Source organism: Solanum tuberosum, unplaced genomic scaffold, assembly GCF_000226075.1.
Source record: "Solanum tuberosum cultivar DM 1-3 516 R44 unplaced genomic scaffold, SolTub_3.0 scf00122, whole genome shotgun sequence".
Classification (NCBI taxonomy): domain Eukaryota; kingdom Viridiplantae; phylum Streptophyta; class Magnoliopsida; order Solanales; family Solanaceae; genus Solanum; species Solanum tuberosum.
In genome coordinates this window covers 1457139-1475802 of record NW_006239050.1, presented here as the reverse complement: position 1 = coordinate 1475802, position 18664 = coordinate 1457139, and the positions used below count along the sequence as shown (strand labels likewise).

The 18664-nt window shown below is 36.3% G+C and overlaps 1 protein-coding gene across 2 annotated transcripts; it reads left to right on the top strand.

Moving 5' to 3' along the window:
- Positions 1 to 4067: 4067 nt before the first annotated feature.
- LOC102580083 (calcium-dependent protein kinase 2-like) lies at positions 4068 to 18089 on the top strand. 2 transcript variants are annotated; one of them, XR_001473867.1, is made up of 9 exons: positions 4068 to 5249; positions 6445 to 6588; positions 6676 to 6828; positions 12525 to 12637; positions 12801 to 12968; positions 13064 to 13191; positions 16566 to 16665; positions 16749 to 16922; positions 17404 to 18089. XR_001473867.1 is itself a non-coding variant. In XM_006350419.2 (8 exons), exons 1-8 carry the CDS (start codon positions 4493 to 4495, stop codon positions 16821 to 16823), a joined length of 1638 nt encoding a protein of 545 aa, XP_006350481.1. In that variant the 5' UTR covers positions 4068 to 4492; the 3' UTR covers positions 16824 to 17095. The 2 variants fall into 2 exon arrangements, 1 of the variants encoding a protein (XP_006350481.1); XM_006350419.2 differs by lacking the exon at positions 17404 to 18089 and having other exon boundaries at positions 16749 to 17095.
- The last annotated feature ends 575 nt before the right edge of the window (positions 18090 to 18664 follow it).

The window sequence follows — 18664 nt, the reverse complement described above, 5'->3', positions numbered from 1 at the left end:
AAGAGCTTTCAAAAGTTGTTGAGTGTTTGAAGAAAGAATTTGAAATGAAAGATCTTGGAAAGACAAAATTTTGTCTTGGCCTTCAGATTGAACATTTGACAAATGAAATATTTATCCATCAATCTACATATACTGATAAGGTTTTGAAGCGATTTTACATGGATAAATCACACCCATTGAGTACCCCGATGGTTGTGAGATCTCTTGATATAAATAAAGATCCATTCCGACCTCAAGAAAAGGATGAAGAGATTCTTGGTGATGAAACACCATATCTCAGTGCTATCGGGGCACTAATGTACCTTGCCAACAATACCCGACCAGATATTTGCTTCGTAGTAAGTTTATTGGCGAGATTCAGCTCATCTCCAACAAGAAGACAGTGGAAAGGTATTAAGCATATATTCAGATATCTTCAAGGAACAATTGATATGGGGTTGTTGTATTCTAATGCATCCAAGTCAGAATTGATCGGTTATGCAGATGCGGGATATTTGTCTGACCCACATAAAGCTAAATCTTAAACAGACTATTTATTCACATATGGAGGTACAACTATATCATGGCGTTCGATAAAGGAAACAATAGTTGCTACTTCTTCAAATCATGCAGAGATCATAGCCATTCATGAAACTAGTCGTGAATGTGTATGGTTAAGATCAATGACTCAACACATTTTGCAATTATGCGGTATTTCTGTGCAAACAAAGATTCCAACAATATTGTATGAAGATAATGTTGCTTGCATAACTCAATTAAAGGGAGGATATATCAAAGGAAACCGAACAAAGCATATTTAACCTAAGTTCTTTTTCACACATGATCTTCAACAAAATGGTGAGATAAATGTTCAACAGATTTGTTCGAGTGATAATCTTGCAGATTTGTTCACTAAGGCATTGTCAACGTCAACATTTGAGAAGCTAAGATATAAGATTGGAATGCGTCGTCTCCTAGATATCAAATAAGTTCTTCATCAGGGGGAGTAAATATGTGTTGTACTCTTTTTCCCTTAGCCAAGGTTTTGTCCCATTGGGTTTTCTGGTAAGGTTTTTAATGAGGCAACACTCAAGGCGTATTACAAGATGTGTGTACTCTTTTTCCTTCACTAGGCTTTTTCCCACTAGGTTTTTCCTAGTAAGGTTTTAATGAGGCACATTATCTATAAACATCCAAGGGGAAGTGTTACAAATCCAATTAATGGTGTATGTTTCACTTGATCTATTCCTAACGTAATGTATCTATTTATTACATTAATTAAATATTATTCTAACGTATTTTTCAAATGTTGTAAAAGGATGGTTCGAATATCCTATGAAAGGGTAGTCTTTCACCCTTGTGAAACACAATTGAAGAGATTAAAATAAGGCTCTCAACTTTATACTTTCCATCACCATTTGTCTCCCTATATTGTCTAGTATTATTATATTTTGCTGCCTTAGGTAGAGTTACACATTATAATTCTCCTTTTATAGGTCTTAATCAAATTTACAAAAAAAAAATATACATGACACTAAAAAAAAGAATTACACCAAAGGTATTTTTAGTTGGTTGGGAGGTAATATAAACATATGTTTCTATTTCTCTACTCCTTTCTGCTTGAGTGTTGGTATATAAAAATGTTATTTTTACCAAATCAATAGGTAAAGAAGAGATGGGAAAAAGGACAAATATACCCCCGAACTACGTAAATGGTATGTGTATACCCTTCGTTATACTTTAGGGCTATTCATACCCTTACCGTTAATTTTTTAGGTTGTGCATACCCTTAAGGTTAATAGAGGGGCACGCGGCTTCATCTAAACGATTTGCCTAAATTTATTTTAATTTTTGTCCATAAATTAAAAAACCCACCCATGACCCATTTATCTTAAGCAAATTTGGTAAACATCTCTTTCAGTTCTTGGCCTATTTTCACCATTGCTTCAAAGGGCCGACTCTGACGTCGTGTGCGGCTTGAACTCAGGAATCAATGCTACCGCCATCGACGACAAGCATATAATCCTCCCCCCTTCGCCGCGTTTGATTCTCTTAGCTCTTTCTTTGCAGCATACGAAAGCCCCAAGCACATTCACAGCAAAAGTTTTGTTGAAATTCTTCAAGTTTGTGTTAAGATTGACGGGTATTTTTCGTCAGTAGGCCGGCGGTATTGACGAGGATGTTAACCGGCAATTGAAAAGCCAATTCTATGACGAAGAGGGGTTTGACTTGATCTTGGTCGAAGACATTGACTTTGACGGCAGTGGCGCGTGGATAATCGGGGTGAAATTGATAAGGCATATGACGTTGTTGGCTTGAGTAGAGCTGGAGGAATAGTTGATGACGAGTTTAAAGAGAGGCCTAGGTGAAGAACAAAATACCACCCAAAGTATAAAGGAGATTTTACTGTAATTTCATCGACGATCAATTACGATTCGGTTATGAATTTGTTGATGCCTCCTCGTGGATCTCACCGCCATTTGTCACAATTTTGCTCTCGCTTTCACTGCAAAGCACCGCCGCTTCGAAGTGGCAAATTTTTGTGTTAAAGGAAAGTTATGTGACAATGATTTAATTGCTCTTTACATACTTGTGAACTTGATCGATCTCCAAACCAATAGTGTTGAGTATATTATCCAGAACGTGAGCAACATTAGTAGCAATTTGGATTTTTGACATCCAAGTGATTTAGAGGTTAGAGGAGGAGCCTTTGAGATTGCTGAGGAAGAGGGAAAGGTGAAGGAATTTGGATGTGGGTTAGTTAGTAATTGGGTGGATTTCTTTACTTAATCGGGTGGAGTTTAATTTTTGGGTAAAAATTTAATAAATTTCGGGTCGGCTGTTAAGATTGAGACATGTGTACCACCGTTAGGGTCAAGGGTATATATGCTCCAAAATTTAGGCGGCAAGGACACTGATATCCTGAAAGTATAACGAAGGGTATACACATACCATTTACGAAAGTTCGGGGGTATATTTGTCCTTTTTCCCAAAGAGATTGTACATTATAGCAAAAGAAACAAGGTCCAGTAATTTTGCTAATTAAATGCGAAATTAGAAATCAAAGTAAGAAAACCAAGGATTTCTTCCTTTTAGAGAGTTCGCCAAGTAGGATTAAGATATCACTTTAAGAATTTGCGCTTCTTCTTTAGTATAAAATTTATAACTCAAACATGTTTCTTAATACTAATATTTATGTAATTTTAAAAAAAAATTGGTCAATAAAATTGGGTTACACGAGCAAGACGCATGCCCAGAAACTAGTAATAAAATAAAGACAAAAAATAATAACTTTTTTATTAAAAAAATAATATAATATTATGTGGCAGGCGAGTGTATATCACTGCTTAACATAAATCTGGGTATGACTTTTTAAGGGGATATATATTTTACTTTTAAAATGTTCAAGGGGTGATAGGACACCCTTAACGTTGGAGTGTGTAGTTGGGATTTCGGGTATAGACTAAGGGGGTTTTAAATCATTTTCTCTTTAATAATGATGAATTTTTGTCCACGCACACACACGTACGCGCGCGCACACAATTGTTGGGATTAACTGAGTTACATGATTATAGATATCATGGTGATATCAACGGCCTATTTAGTTTCTGTCCAATATGAATTGTTGGGATTAACTGAGTTTATTGCAGGTTATGTTGACAGGGGACTTGCCGTCGATGGCTTATTTTTAAGTCTAAGATATATTAATTGTTTTCTTGATTTCATGGCTGGTATTGCTTATTAGGCTGATAGCGTGTTTATCCAACAAGGGTCGACTCAGGATCAAGTATGACCATAGTTGCAGTTGCATCCCTAAGTGGGGGTGCGTCACATTAAAAAATGTATTTTAATGTCAGACTCTTAATGTTTATCCAACTCTATTCATATTAAAGTCAAAATTGTATATTAAAGTCCAATTAGATTTGATTGTGATTAGAATCTATGTCCATGCAAATCAATATTAGTACACGTTTTAAATGATAACTTTATCCAATATGAAATTATATCTTGAAAGGTATAAAAGTCATTAAATATTTGAAGAATAGTTTGGTTATCAACATTTATATTCATGTTATTAAAATAGATGGATGATCCATGTTATTATGCTTATGGCCTATGCCTATGGACAAGCAAGCAAGAGATACTGCGTTATTTACGCTAGTTTGAAAAAAGCTGTTAGAGGAAAACAAGGGATGCATGAAAAAAGAAAGTTGAATGAGGAAAAACATTGAGACACAATATGCAATGCAAACAATAAACAGAGTTTAATCCCCTTGGCATTCTCCCTTTTTCAGTTTTTCTACTCAATATCTCATTTTTTGGATCTTTCTTACAATACAAAATCTTGATTATTATTGATGTGATCCGAAAATATTGATATAGTCAAATTTTCATTGTTTCTCGTAAACATCAAGAAAATCCCAAATTTATTATTCTTTCCATTCAATTTGAATATGCATTCAATATTGTTATAAAAAGGAATTCAATACAAAAAAATTCAATCTTTGTAGAAATGGGTGGTTGTTTCAGCAAAAACAAATATATAGAGCGAGATGGTAAAGGTAATAGGCCAAGAACAAGAAGAGGGAACACTCCTGCATCATATCAACATTACAAACATCCAGTTTATTATCATCCAAGACCAACCCAAGAGAGGCCTTATATGCCCCAACATCCACAACAACAACAACAAAGACATGCACACCAAGTTACTGTAAAAAGTACTCAACCAAATGTTCCAGTAATACAAAGAATAGAACAAGATCCTATTTTGGGTAAGCCATATGAAAACATTAAAGCACATTACACACTTGGGAGAGAATTGGGTAGGGGTCAATATGGAGTGATTTATCTTTGTACTGAGAATTCTACTAGGCGGAATTATGCTTGCAAGTCTATATTGAAGAGGAAGCTTGTGAATAGGAAAGACAGAGAGGATATTAAGAGGGAGATTCAAATGATGCAGCATTTGAGTGGACAACCAAATATTGTCGAATTCAAAGGTGCTTATGAAGACCAGTATTCGGTGCACCTTGTGATGGAACTTTGTGCTGGAGGGGAATTGTTTGATAGAATTATTGCCAGGGGATATTACTCTGAAAAAGATGCTGCTGATATTATCAGACAGATAGTGAATGTGGTCTATATTTGTCATTTTATGGGTGTTATGCATAGAGATCTCAAACCAGAGAATTTCTTATTGACTAGTAAGGATGAACATACAATGATCAAGGCTACTGATTTTGGGCTTTCTGTTTTCATTGAAGAAGGTGAGATTCTTGACACTCACCGTTTTAATTGAAGATTAAGTTATATACATTGATAGTATAAAGATTATTTTCACTATCAGTCTAGTTTTAGCCAATGATAGTAGCTTAGTTACTACTTTTATCAGATTATCAGTTAATGCTTATCACAAAGATTTACCTATCATTGTCTTATAAGTGATTGGATTGTCCAAAAAAATAAATGTTTCTACAATGCAAGTGCAAAGAACTTAAACTCTTTAGTTATTATTGTTAATGAATCCATTGTGTTTCTCTATCACTAACTTGGATTAGGTGTCTTTTCACATACTTCTTAGCCTTCATTGCTACTAGGTTTTTTCTGTCAATGTATATCAACAAGCTTATTTTTGATCTAGGACACTAACAGTAGGATCTGTGAAATTTTTCTAAACACAAAATTTTGACAGGTGAGGCTTTTAGGTAGTATTTCATGAGAAATTTGACTGAGAGTACCAGATAATCTGAATGCATTTTTTAAAAACCAGGTAATTCTGTGTAATCTGAATGCATTTTTAAAAAACCAGGTAACTCTGTCCACCAAGGCTAGAACACATGAGAAGAAATCTGAACCTGAAACCTCATGGTTCTCAACCCACTTCATTGACCACTATGCCACACCCTTGGATGCGTTAATCTGAATGTATTTCATAACTCATGTTTCACCTGCCAGGTTAAACAATAGTTATGTTACTAAATCCCCAAGTGCTTAGGATAGAACACTTGCCCAATATCATATACTGCAAAATAATATTTCACTGAACATTTTGTAACACCCTAATCAGATGATTCAATGGTGTGAGCAAGACACCTATGCTGTGAAATATGAAAAGTTTCTTCTTCTAGAATTAAGGCATCTTTGTAGCGGTTATGTATTTTGAGGGAAAACGGGAATAGAGGCTTCACTTTTAAGCTGTGAAGAAGCTGATGGAAGACTCGTTTATGGAAATCAATGGCACAGTAGCAGCCTTTTTTCTTTAAATAAAATTTGTCCAACACATAGCTAGAACAAAATTTACTACAACATTTCATGATGTCAACTCACCAAGTTATCCTTGGATGAGTTTGATCTTCATGTGGAAACCTGAATTAGTGGTATTGACTTAATCTATCCTTGTTTCCTGCACCCTGTTTTTTAGGATCTACAGATTTAAATTCATGTTTTATTTATTGATTTCAGGTAAGGTGTACCGCGATATAGTTGGTAGTGCATACTATGTAGCTCCTGAAGTATTGAGGCGCAGTTATGGAAAGGAAGCGGATGTATGGAGTGCAGGTGTTATTTTGTATATTCTGCTTAGTGGTGTACCTCCATTTTGGGATGGTAAGGACAGAGACAATAACATAAAGATACTGTACTGGAGGTTATTTTCTGCGTTCTCTTTTAACATGTCTTGCCAAATCTTTTCAGAAACTGAAAAGGGAATATTCCATGCTATACTACAAGGAGAAATTGACTTTCATAGTGATCCGTGGCCATCCATATCAAATAGTGCCAAGGATCTTGTTCGGAAAATGCTAACACAGGATGCGAAAAGCAGAATCACATCAGCAGAAGTTCTTGGTATCTCTCTCTCTCTTTCTTTTTGTGTAATCATAGGCTACACCATGATCTTCTCATTTTATATAATATTTAATCGCCACAATGTGGTTTTATATAGGCATGGAGAGCAATCGTGGGTATTTTGGTCCATAGCATGAGTGTATGTTATATATTGCCAGAGGAGCACTATTGAGGGGATTAAGTATGTGACATTCTGTAGACAATACTTTACTTTTTATTTACAAAACAATGGATAACAATCTATTAATAATGAAGACGCAGAACTACAATCAAATGCAATTAATAAGGCAATTTTTATGATAGTAGACAAAAATGCCTTGGAATCCAAACTTAAAAACTAAAGAAATAAAAATATTAATGGGTGATGGAAGAGGTGCAAGGCATTGGATGTTTCTATCCCTAATCCAGCCTCTTTGGATTTTCTTTTCAACAGCAACCATCACTATTTTGGTCCATTTCCACCATCTCCTTACCTCTTAGGGTTACTAATCCTCTTACTTTGAGAGTGTAAAATAGACACAAGAGAGCAAAGTTGCTTAATGTATTATTCCAAGAGTGAGCTATTTGTAGGTGTACAAGTAAATCTATCTAAGGAAATAAAATCCCTAAATAACTCTACCTATGATTGTGCTAGGTATACTATATGAAGAAGCATCTATATACATTATGTAACACTCCCCATCAAGTTGGAGTATAAATATTAATCATGCCCAACTTGTTACAAAAATATACCACTCGCATTCCATTTAAAGCCTTCGTGAGTATATCACCCAATTTCTCTCCTGTCTTCACATAGCCAGTAGAAATCATGTTCTCATGAATCTTCTCACGGAAAAAGTGATAATTAACCTCAGTATGTTTCATATGCTCATGATACAATGGGTTTGAGGCAATGTGCAGAACAATCTGATTATCACATCGACAAGGGCTTCAAACCAACCTCAACTAAAAGAGTGATGTATCCATAGTATTTTACATGCATATTGAGTCATAAATAGTAAACTCAAAATTATGCTGGATGAATAATGAAGAATCAGATCAAATTAACCAAGTAATTTTTGAGTTCAGTGTACCAGGCCTAGGCCTTGGGAGCATGTTTGAGGCCATATATAGCTTGTGCAGCTTGCAAACATGCCCAGATGTGTAGAAGCTTCGAAACCAGGTGGTTGGTGCATATAGACTTCCTCATCGAGACAACCTTGCAGGAAGGCATTATCGATATCAAGTTGACGAGGGCCAGCTTTGTTGTGTTGCAATTGCAAGAACGAGTCGAACAGTTGCAGGCTTTACCACAGGACAAAAAGTACATTGAAAATCAAGTAGGTGTACATTAGGAACCATTGGTGTGCCACCATCATCTTTAGTAAGGTGTACATTAGGAACCATTGCTGTGCCACATGGCTTGGCTCCCAACTTTCCAGTTTGAGCAGTAGGTCAAGTACATACTTCCTTTGGGACAAGAGAATCCCTTTCTTGCTTCTTGGGCTTCTACGGCCAAGAAACATTTCATTTGCCCCAAGTCTTTGGTGTGAAACTTGGCATGTAGAAGTTTCTTGAGAGAAGAAATTCCTGCACAGTCATCTCCTGTGATAACAATATCGTCAACATAAACAACTAGAAGAACCAACCGTTGACTGCCTGTAGAAGACTAAGTGATCACACTTGCTCTTTATCAATCCAAATTCCTGAACTACATCGCTAAACTTTCCAAACCAAGCACGAGGTCTCAACAATTTGATCCTCGAAATCAAATATGGAATTGAATATAGCCGAAGTAACAACGGCAAAGAAAATCTGTAAGTGCCAAATAGCCTGAACAACAAGGCAATATCAAACCAAAATAATTCACGTGAAATGAAGCAATACACCAAACACCTGAAGATGCTAGAAGAACAAAGAAAAAGAGACAGCGGTCATTGTGAAAGGTAAACCAGTCACCGGAAACACTGTCAACCAGAGAAAATGTTGCAATCTGTGAATCTAGTTGTCAAAAATTGCTGGAAAACAGTGGGCTTAGGTCAGAATTACCATATTACTCCTACAAAACCAAACACGAATTCAAAGTTGCCTGAAAATTCTTCATGCGCTCGGTGCGTGGAATAACTCGCTGCCGGAGACTCAACTGTCGCCAGCGCGTGGTGAACCAGATGTTGGTGGAGTTTCTTGGGTGCCAGAAATTCTCAAGTCTCGTGGTGGTACTAGTTTTCACACCACACTCATGAGGAAGAAGATGTTGCAATCCAGACATAAAGAAAACCACTGGAGAATAGGCACAGCGACTGTCCCGAAGTCATAGGGATGGTATGGCCAGAATTAATCAGCATTGCTCTGATACAGACACAGGGAAGCAAATCTGCTTATCGTATTATTCCAAGAGTGAGCGATTTGTAGGTGTACAAGTAAATCTATCTAAGGAAATAAAATCATAAAATCCCTAAATATCTCTACCTATGATTGTGCTATATATACTATACAAAGATGCATATATATACATTATGTAACAGAGAGGGAAGGTTACTTACAGATTTTCAGACTATCCTAGGCTGGAGAACTAAACATGGGACTGATCATATAATATCAACTCCCAGATGAAAGTGTAATAAAAGTTTATTCACTTAATTTCCTCCACTATTGCAAACCAAACCATCCTTAAACTTCTCCTTAAATTTTCATGCCTAAGGCTGTCCTATTTGGATGATATGTAGAAACCTGCTGAAAGTTCAGCTAACTTGTAAAGTACATGCCTAATCATCTCATAGTTATCTTTTTCGTTTTTTGGAAAAAACATATCTTCTATTTGGACAGTCCATCAAAGGGACAACGCGAATGGACACTTTGAGGCCAAAGAAAAAAAAAGAATATATTATGGTCTTAATACGACATAAACAAAAGTTTTAGAATTAATACTTCAAGGTTTATTCTCTAACATTAGGTGTAAAGGAACGTACAAGAAATGTCTTGAGTGGTATATGTTTTTTCGTATTTGAGGCATCTTAAATACAATATTAAATACCCTGCGGAATTTTTATTATCGACCATTTTGGGATATATTTTATTTTTCAAGAGCATAGAAATAATAAACTATACAAAGAAAGCAAGCTCTTTAGAATATAAAAGGATAAATATATGTAAATAAATGTTAGTCCTTTTCTTATTCACACGCTGAAAATCACAAAGATAGCAAATGTTAGAGAGCCATTTTCCTTTGAAACCATCTTCCTTTGTTCTAGCATCTCGAAAAATCTCGTTAGCTTTAAATGAATCTTAATATTTGAATGATTCTTTAATTATCACAAATTCCTTGCAATTGAATTTTGGGTTATTTCTTAATTGTAAAATTCTTATTTAAAGGAGATATACATATATGTAAGCGTGTGCATTATACAAATTAGGAAAATGGAGTTTATAATTTAATGAGGAGCTACAGGGTCGACTTTTGACATTAGATGAGTTTGAACTTTAGATGACGTATTTTAGCGGTTACGATGGGTAAAAGTCCCACATTTGTTTGGGAATGGACTGGTGATCTCCTTAAATGGTGCCACTCAAAGAATAAGATTCATTTAAAGCTAATGAGATTTTCCGGGGCACTACAGTCGTTCTACTTGTTTATAGAGTTAAATAATAAAGTATGCTCTAAAGTTTCCAAACAAATCATCAACACTGTCTCTTTTTAATTCATCTTGAACTGAAACTTAAAATAAAATATTTCATAAATATCAACGCTGATCCGTTGTTTGTTGATGAGATTAATTTATTGTGATATCAATTATTAGTTAACAATGTTTTCTTTTTGCCAGATTATGTTTACACAAAAAAATATTTTTTAAATGAACAAATACGTCGGAACGTCCTTTCGTAAATGTTTCTTCATTTACCAAAACTTATAGCAAGATACAGAGTTTCCAACTTTCAAATATTAGGAACTAATTTAAAGAGCAGAATATATAAATGATTCATGTCATCGACCTGACTAGTTTGATATTGAAGCAGAGTTTACAAAGAATTTAAGAATTTATTTGATATTTAAACCAATTGTTGCTGACAGGCAGACAATATTTATTCATGATATGATTATAATATTGGGAGCAAAGTAAGGGAGGAAAATATTCATTACTCAATGTGTTTGAGAGAGTTACTGTTTAGATTAAAGTTAAGTGAAAAAGGCAATGTACACCTTTCTTAAGCTTAGAGTTGTATAGTTGGTGTTCCAGTTTCCTCAAGAGGTTTAAGTAATTGATGCTTAATATTTATCAAGAAAATAGTCTTTGTCTGAACCGCTCTAGTTTCATGTTGATTTCTTTCAATGGAAGTTTCTACAAAGAGTGAAGAGTTTAACATCTATGTGACCAATATGATGATGAAAAGAGAGTGCAAGAGGTTGTTTTGCTACCAGTAGAAGGTGATAGTTTTGTTGTTTATTGACTTATATCTTATGAATAAAAGTGAAAGAAGAATTAGAGACAAAATATTACCTCCATTTATCAAGCAACGTCCAAAGAAAGTTTGTTGTTTGATCTTTGGTTGGCTGCATCTAATACAAAGGCCATATTTGATCGATTCCTCCGTTGGATTTTCAGTTACTTTAAGAACTTTAAGCTTCTGTTGCATCACATATGATGATGACAAGAAAGTGCAAGAGGTTGTTTTGCTACCAGTAGAAGGTGATAGTTTTGTTGTTTATTGACTTATATCTTATGAATAAAAGTGAAAGAAGAATTAGAGACAAAATATTCCCTCCATTTATCAAGCAACGTCCAAAGAAAGTTTGTTGTTTGATCTTTGGTTGGCTGCATCTAATACAAAGGCCATATTTGATCGATTCCTCCGTTGGATTTTCAGTTACTTTAAGAACTTTAAGCTTCTGTTGCATCACATATGATGATGACAAGAAAGTGCAAGAGGTTGTTTTGCCACCAGTCAAAGGTGATAGTTTTGTTGTTTGTCAACGTCTTTCTTATGAATAAAAGTGAAAGAAGAATTAGAGACAAAATATTACCTCAATTTATCAAGTAATGTCCAAAGAAAGCTTGTTGTTTGATCTTTGGTTGGCTGCATCTAATACAAAGGCCATATTTGATCGTTTCCTCTATTTAGATTTTCAGTTACTTTAAGAACTTTAAACTTCTGTTGCATCACATATGATGATGACAAGAAAGTGCAAGAGGTAGTTTTGCCACCAGTCGAAGGTGCTAGTTTTGTTGTTTGTCGATGTCTTTCTTATGAATAAAAGTGAGAGAAGAATTAGAGACAAAATATTACCTCAACTTATCAAGTAATGTCCAAAGAAAACTTGTTGTTTGATCTTTGGTTGGCTGCATCTAATACAAAGGCCATATTTGATCGATTCGTCTATTGGATTTTCAGTTACTTTAAGAACTTTAAGCTTCTGTTGCATCACAAGTAGCCCAAATACTTGTTCCTTCAGATTCTTTTTGATGAATCGAAGTTTCAAAATGTGGAGAAAAGTACACTAGGATGTCTTAAACTTTGTTCAATGTTTTGATGCGTTAGTGAGCATTTCTTGCTCTTTTGATGACTGCTTAGTCTTTTCCATTTTGACTTGTTTCTCAGGTTTCTTAGTCTTTTTGATATATGATTTGGGAGTTGGGGGCTTCATTTGCTTGGAGCTTGTTTAGTATGCTGGAATTAAATTATGCGCCTTTTCTTAATACTCTTTGTGCTTGCTTCTACAGAACATCCATGGCTTCAAAGTGGAGAAGCATCAGACAAGCCAATAGATAGTGCAGTGCTGTCCAGAATGAAGCAGTTCAGGGCAATGAACAAGCTCAAGAAACTAGCACTGAAGGTAGAATCTAACATTGTAGCTATTATTTCTACATGACAAGTGGTTATTGTCTATAGGTTGTCATTACATAGAATGTCTCGTTGACATTCATCATTGTTTCTTCCATTTTCCCTGAAGGTTGTCAAATTTCAACCCCCTGATATTTTATTAATTGGTATCCCAGGTCATTGCAGAAAATTTATCTGAAGAAGAAATTAAAGGTTTGAAAGCTATGTTTGCAAACATGGATACAGACAATAGTGGGACAATCACTTACGAAGAACTAAAATCGGGATTGGCCCGCCTTGGATCAAAGCTTTCAGAGGCTGAAGTTAAGCAACTTATGGAAGCTGTAAGTATGATTCATTTGACTGAATTTATCTGTTTATTGGTCTTCCTGTAAGATTTCTTAGTCCTATGTTTCCTGTTTATGGTTCTATATTTCAGGCTGATGTGGATGGAAATGGAACGATTGACTACATTGAGTTTGTTACTGCAACAATGCATAGACATCGGCTTGAAAGGGATGACGATCTATTCAAAGCTTTTCAGTATTTTGACACAGACCATAGCGGGTAAGTCCACAAAAGCGATCATAATTTCAGTGTTTCAAGCTTTTAGCTAAGTGTAGCTTATACTAAAGCTTGCCAATATGGATCAGCTAGGATAACTTTGGTTGGAGGCTAATGAAAATTAGATTTTAGCCTTGTTTTTATTGAGTGTTTTCATTATGATGAATTGATGGTGACGTTTCCCTACATATGGTTCTTGGGTGTCATCTACATATTACTGACCTCTGACTCGATATTTGACCCTGACCTGAGACCCGACCCAGAGTTGGGTCCCGAAGCCCAACCCTAACCCGAGACTCGGCATCCGAATGTTGCTATGAATTATCCAAATAGACGTCGTGTGGATGCTACGCTTGCTTCAGATAAGACCCGGGATGGTGAAGGGAGTGAAGTTGCTGCCCTAGTGAATCCTTTTATAATTGGTGGGTATGATGACATTTTTGAATGCTACAGGTGATGCCATAATCCTCATTCTTTACTTATCCATATTGAAATGAAGATTGGGGACAAGAGTATAGTGACCTGATTGTTACTGGAGCCATGCACACCTTTGTTTCTGCCAAACTTGTGCATAAGTATGGGTTGACTGTGAGTATTGTTTGTCATACATCAAAACCGTGAATGCCCAAGTCCAAGCCATTGTGGGTATGTCTTATAATATTCTTATTTCTATTTGAAATTGGAATGGGAAGGCTAATTGATGGTGATCCCATTAGAGGACTTTAAGGTGATCCTTGGGATTGATTCGTGTGGAAAAATTGGTTTGTTCCAATGCCTCAGTTTGATGGTTTAATGACTATGCATGAAATGGCACCTAGTTTTAATTAATGTTAACAATCCATATGGGGAAGAGAAAAAGAAAGAGAAAGGTACTATCATTTCTTCCATGACTATTGAAAAAGGTTGGGAAAGGGTAGGTGAGACTTCCCTTGCTGCCTTGGTCGAGAATCGAGATTAAACATGATGTCATAGTTGAAGTGCGGGGGTGTGTTGCGCAAGTGTTAAGTGAATTTGCCGATGTGATGCCGCCTAAATTGCCTAAGAACTTGCCACCGCGGAGGACAACTGATCACAAGATAGAGTTGTTGTATGGTTCAATGCCCCCTGCACAACCACCTTATTGCATTGCTCCAAAAGAGTTGGCTGAACTGCGGAAATTGAACAATTTACTGGATACTGGAATTATTCATCCATCAAAAGCTCCAAAAAAAAAAACAGGATGGGACGCTTCAGATCTACAGGTAGTACGATAATCAACCAAGGTACCCGCCACAACAATCGAGCCTGGGAGGTCGTTTGACCTTGTGCCTCCTTAGTTCATTCCGCACCATGCCTGCATCCTAGAAATAAAGTTGTGCAATTTATCCTCATCCGACATGTTCTGAATGTACAACATCAAAGAAGAAAATTCCTTGATATAGTCGCGAACTAAACCCACTGCCTTAGGCATTTCAAACTATCCCTAGCAATCCACTATGCATTGCAAGAATTAGTCTCTCATCTCCTTATGCATCTTTACCCAAGTATCAATTTTGGGCCTACCAACACTTTCATCATCTGCATTCCGAGTTCTCCAACACAATTTCGCATCACCAGAAAGATACATGGTGGTGATTTGACATAATAAATATATATGCCCTTTAACTTGGCTTCAGTTGACACCTATGCCCTCCAACTTTGAGTGTGCACAAGTAGGTACTTAAACTTGTGTAAAATTGAACAAATAGACACATTCGTCCTACATGGCAATTTTGTGTCCTATGTGGCGTGTATTATGGCATGTAGGACGTCTGTGTCTACTTGTTCAATTTTATACAAGTTTAACTGTTTAAGTGTCTAGTTGTGCACACTCAATGTTGCAGGGCATAGAAGCCAGCTGAAACCAAGTTAAAGGGCTTATTTATGTATTATGCCGTGGTGATTTTATTTGTCATTTCAAGAACCCCAGCAGTAGAAATATTGTTCCATATCTCACAAGAAGTTTTCCAATTCTTTAGCACTACGCGCTCCCAAATGCTTTAGGTTGTGGGATCTTAACCTTTGAACATTCATTACTTCCACGGCCAGTAGTAGCCATAGCCCTTCGAAGAACGACAAGTTCAAGGTTAAGATTTTCGTTCTCTTTCTTAAAATTTTCAATCTGAACATCAACAGCCTCACAGGATTGTTGAACATCCCTCGTTTGTCCAGAAACAGTCTCATGAAACCATTCTAGATCTCCCCTCAAACGATGGATTTGGGTTACTATGTCCACCATATCCACGCATCATCAGTCACACCAACGAGTGTCTCCAACTTTGACAATCGTTCGCGTAGTTCTGCATTTGGGTTTCCTTCCAGCATAGACCAAAGCACGAACTCTCGCTTTGATACCAGTTGTTACAGGGTCAATTTTTTGCAATCACCAGTGCACGACATTCAGCATACACAACAACTCATCCTTACACTTCTCTCTTTTGTTAGCTGGGACTTAGGATTATTTTCAGAACTTAGTAAACAAAGCGCACACAGAATTATAGGTATAATCACCCCACCTTTTATCACTCTCTTAGAATATATGAAGGATCTCGAGTTGCACGACTTACAACATAATCTGCCTTACCCAATAACAACACATACGGGTCTGCCAGTGGTAGTTAGAAGGGCCAGAGGTGTGCCTGGCACATGCCAAGACTGCACAAAACAAGTAAAACACTAGGACATGATCTGAAGCTACATCCCATGAACAGAATAGCCTTCAGCCTTTTAGCACAACGGTCAAATGTGCCTTGCACACAGCACAACTGCTTTGTCCACCAGGAACAAGTACCAGGTAACTTTGTCCACCAAGGCTTAGACAGATGAAAAGAAATCACCTAGTGTTTTTGTCTCGTTGGGATCTGAACCTGAGAGCTCTTGGTTCTCAACCCACTTTATTAACCACTAGGACACACCCTTAGATGCACTTCTTCAACACATGTTGATGACAATGCCACACCCTTACCAATAGACCTTGCCTCATACACGTCTGGCACATGACAATGCACATACCACACCCATGTCGTCCCACTGATCTGCGTGCATGCCTTAGCTAATTACATGCGCCTGTCCTTGCCTTTGCATATGCCCAAACTCAAGGCTGCCTTGCCATCTCCAAGGCACCTTTCATCTTGCCTAAGTGTCATCTGGTACACTTAGACACACAATGCCTAAGGTCGGAGGGCTTTTTCTAGTACTAAATAGGGTCAAGTTAGATGATATGCTTCATGAGTAACAAGTTAATCCTGCTTAAGAAATCCTTAATCTACGGATTTGGTAGGATCTGTCTCAGGCATTATGTTTTCACAGATCACTCCCCTTGAGAAGTTCACCTCTTTATTTTTGTTAATATGATTCAGCTTCATAACAAAAGACGAACTGGAAAGTGCTATGAAGGAGTATGGTATGGGCGATGAGGACACCATCAGGGAAATTATAGTAGAGGTGGACACAGACCATGTAAGTACTTTCTGATGCAATGTTTTAACATTTGTAACTCTGTTATGATACTAGATTTTATCTATACTCTTTCACTTAAACAGGACGGCAGGATCAATTATGAGGAGTTCTGTGCGATGATGAGGAGCGGAACACAGCCCCAAGATAAACTTTTTTAGTTCCTTGAAACAGTAACCTTGCAAGCAGAGCTGTTCAGCAGCCAGCACGATGTAGAGAGCTGGGCTGCGAGAAGAGAAGATTCAGAAAAAGCGGAAGAGGTATTCTTGATGTACTTGTTATACCTGGTATCTCCAATCTATTTTTATTTGCTTTGACTACTTTGGAAAGCAGTTGGAGTACAGGAAGCATTTTGGTGTACATCAAATTTAAAGCGGAATAGCTAGTAAAATTCATATATTTATAATTTATATTCATTCCGCCCCAAAAAGAATGCAGTATTACTTTTTTGAGAAATCAGACTGTTTTCTTTGATTATGATTTTTTCAACTAATTTTAATATTTTTAACAAAAAGAAAGTTTGATTTATAGTACTTAAGAAATCAATATCTGAATATACAATGAGAGTTAAATTTGCCGATCTTGAACACTGTATCGTGCTTTCATTTTTTTGTCATAGAGGGACTGGTTTCTTTGTCATGCACAGTTCTAATTTATTTGATATTCAAAGGAAACACATTTAACCTTATTATTTTGATTATAATAAAAATAAAGAACCTCATATCTTTAATGTTTCTGAAGCTGCTCAAGGTCCTGGAAATTTAAAATGAACATGTGAAGGGGATGAAAAGTGTATGTCGACCAACGAACTTAATTATTGTAAGTAGATTAGCTTAGTTATTCAACTTCTGTATAGTTGACTAGTTTGCATTCAGCATACCATTCTATTTCTGTTGTCAACCATGGAATGGGTGCTTTTCATAGCCACTATACCAAATAACCAGTTATTTTGTAAACTGCTTCTGTTAAGCCTTTTACTGAACCTAAAACTACTGATGTTCACAGAAGCAACAACTCCTGAACGCCCAAAAGGAGAAAGTAAAAAGTACTTTTGCTAGCTTTACCTTATTCTTTTCCTCATTGCATCAACCCTCGGTAAGTTGAAATGAGAAGAAATAATATCAGCATGCATTTTCATTCTAAACTTTTTTCGACTTCTGTTTGAGAAATGATTATCCATTTTAAGATCAAAACTTCTAAGGTGGTCAAAAGATTAAAGGGGATGTTTAGGTGATCAAAGAGTTAGAGTAACAACTCATAAAAGCATAGATTGAAGCCTTTTGTGTCAGCTCAAGATATAGACGGATGGGTTGATGACCTTTCTGAATATTTGGTGTTCTGGTCTTATGACGTTATCAACCTATAAATGACTTATGAGTGTATTGGTGCATATTTGTATGCCTCTTGAACTTAGAACTTGCTCAATAGATACATATTTTGTGCCCTTATAATGTCATCTCTCAATTCTTGGAAGGAAAATTCCAGATTGCAATGAATTCATAGTGCACAAGTTCCATTACATTCCATGAACGAGATGTCCTTTTATCTAGCACCTGTCTAATGGTGTCTTTGCCTCTTAATTGTATTGATTAAGTATTGATAATGTCAGATGATTTCAACTTGCCTATGTCCTCTACTGCATTAGTCCTCTACTTGTAATAGCAGTCAAGGTCATAATCTAACAATTGAGGAAATGGGAATGGAGGGTCATAATCCAATATAAAGTTGATGGAATCTGCTTTGTATCTTTATGATAAAGAGAGAGAGAACAAACACATTTTTATATCATGGCCCATCTCCAACATAAAACTTACAGCCTAAAAAGTAGCAGCTGTTGAGAAACTTACAAAAGCAACTGGGAATGTAATGAACATGGTCACTACTACTTCCATAAACTATCTTAAACTCGTCATACTTGCATTTAAAACAAACACCAACTGGGAAACACCACCTTATTTCTATATTATCCCTGTCCTCTCCTCACATACAGAAATGGAAACGG

Excerpts from the sequence above, each read along its gene's own strand:
- LOC102580083 (XM_006350419.2), top strand. The coding sequence starts at position 4,493 with ATGGGTGGTTGTTTCAGCAAAAACAAATATATAGAGCGAGATGGTAAA. Across the intron at positions 6,829-12,524 it reads CACATCAGCAGAAGTTCTTG|AACATCCATGGCTTCAAAGT; the intron begins GTATCTCTCTCT and ends TTGCTTCTACAG. Across the intron at positions 16,666-16,748 it reads TAGAGGTGGACACAGACCAT|GACGGCAGGATCAATTATGA; the intron begins GTAAGTACTTTC and ends TCACTTAAACAG.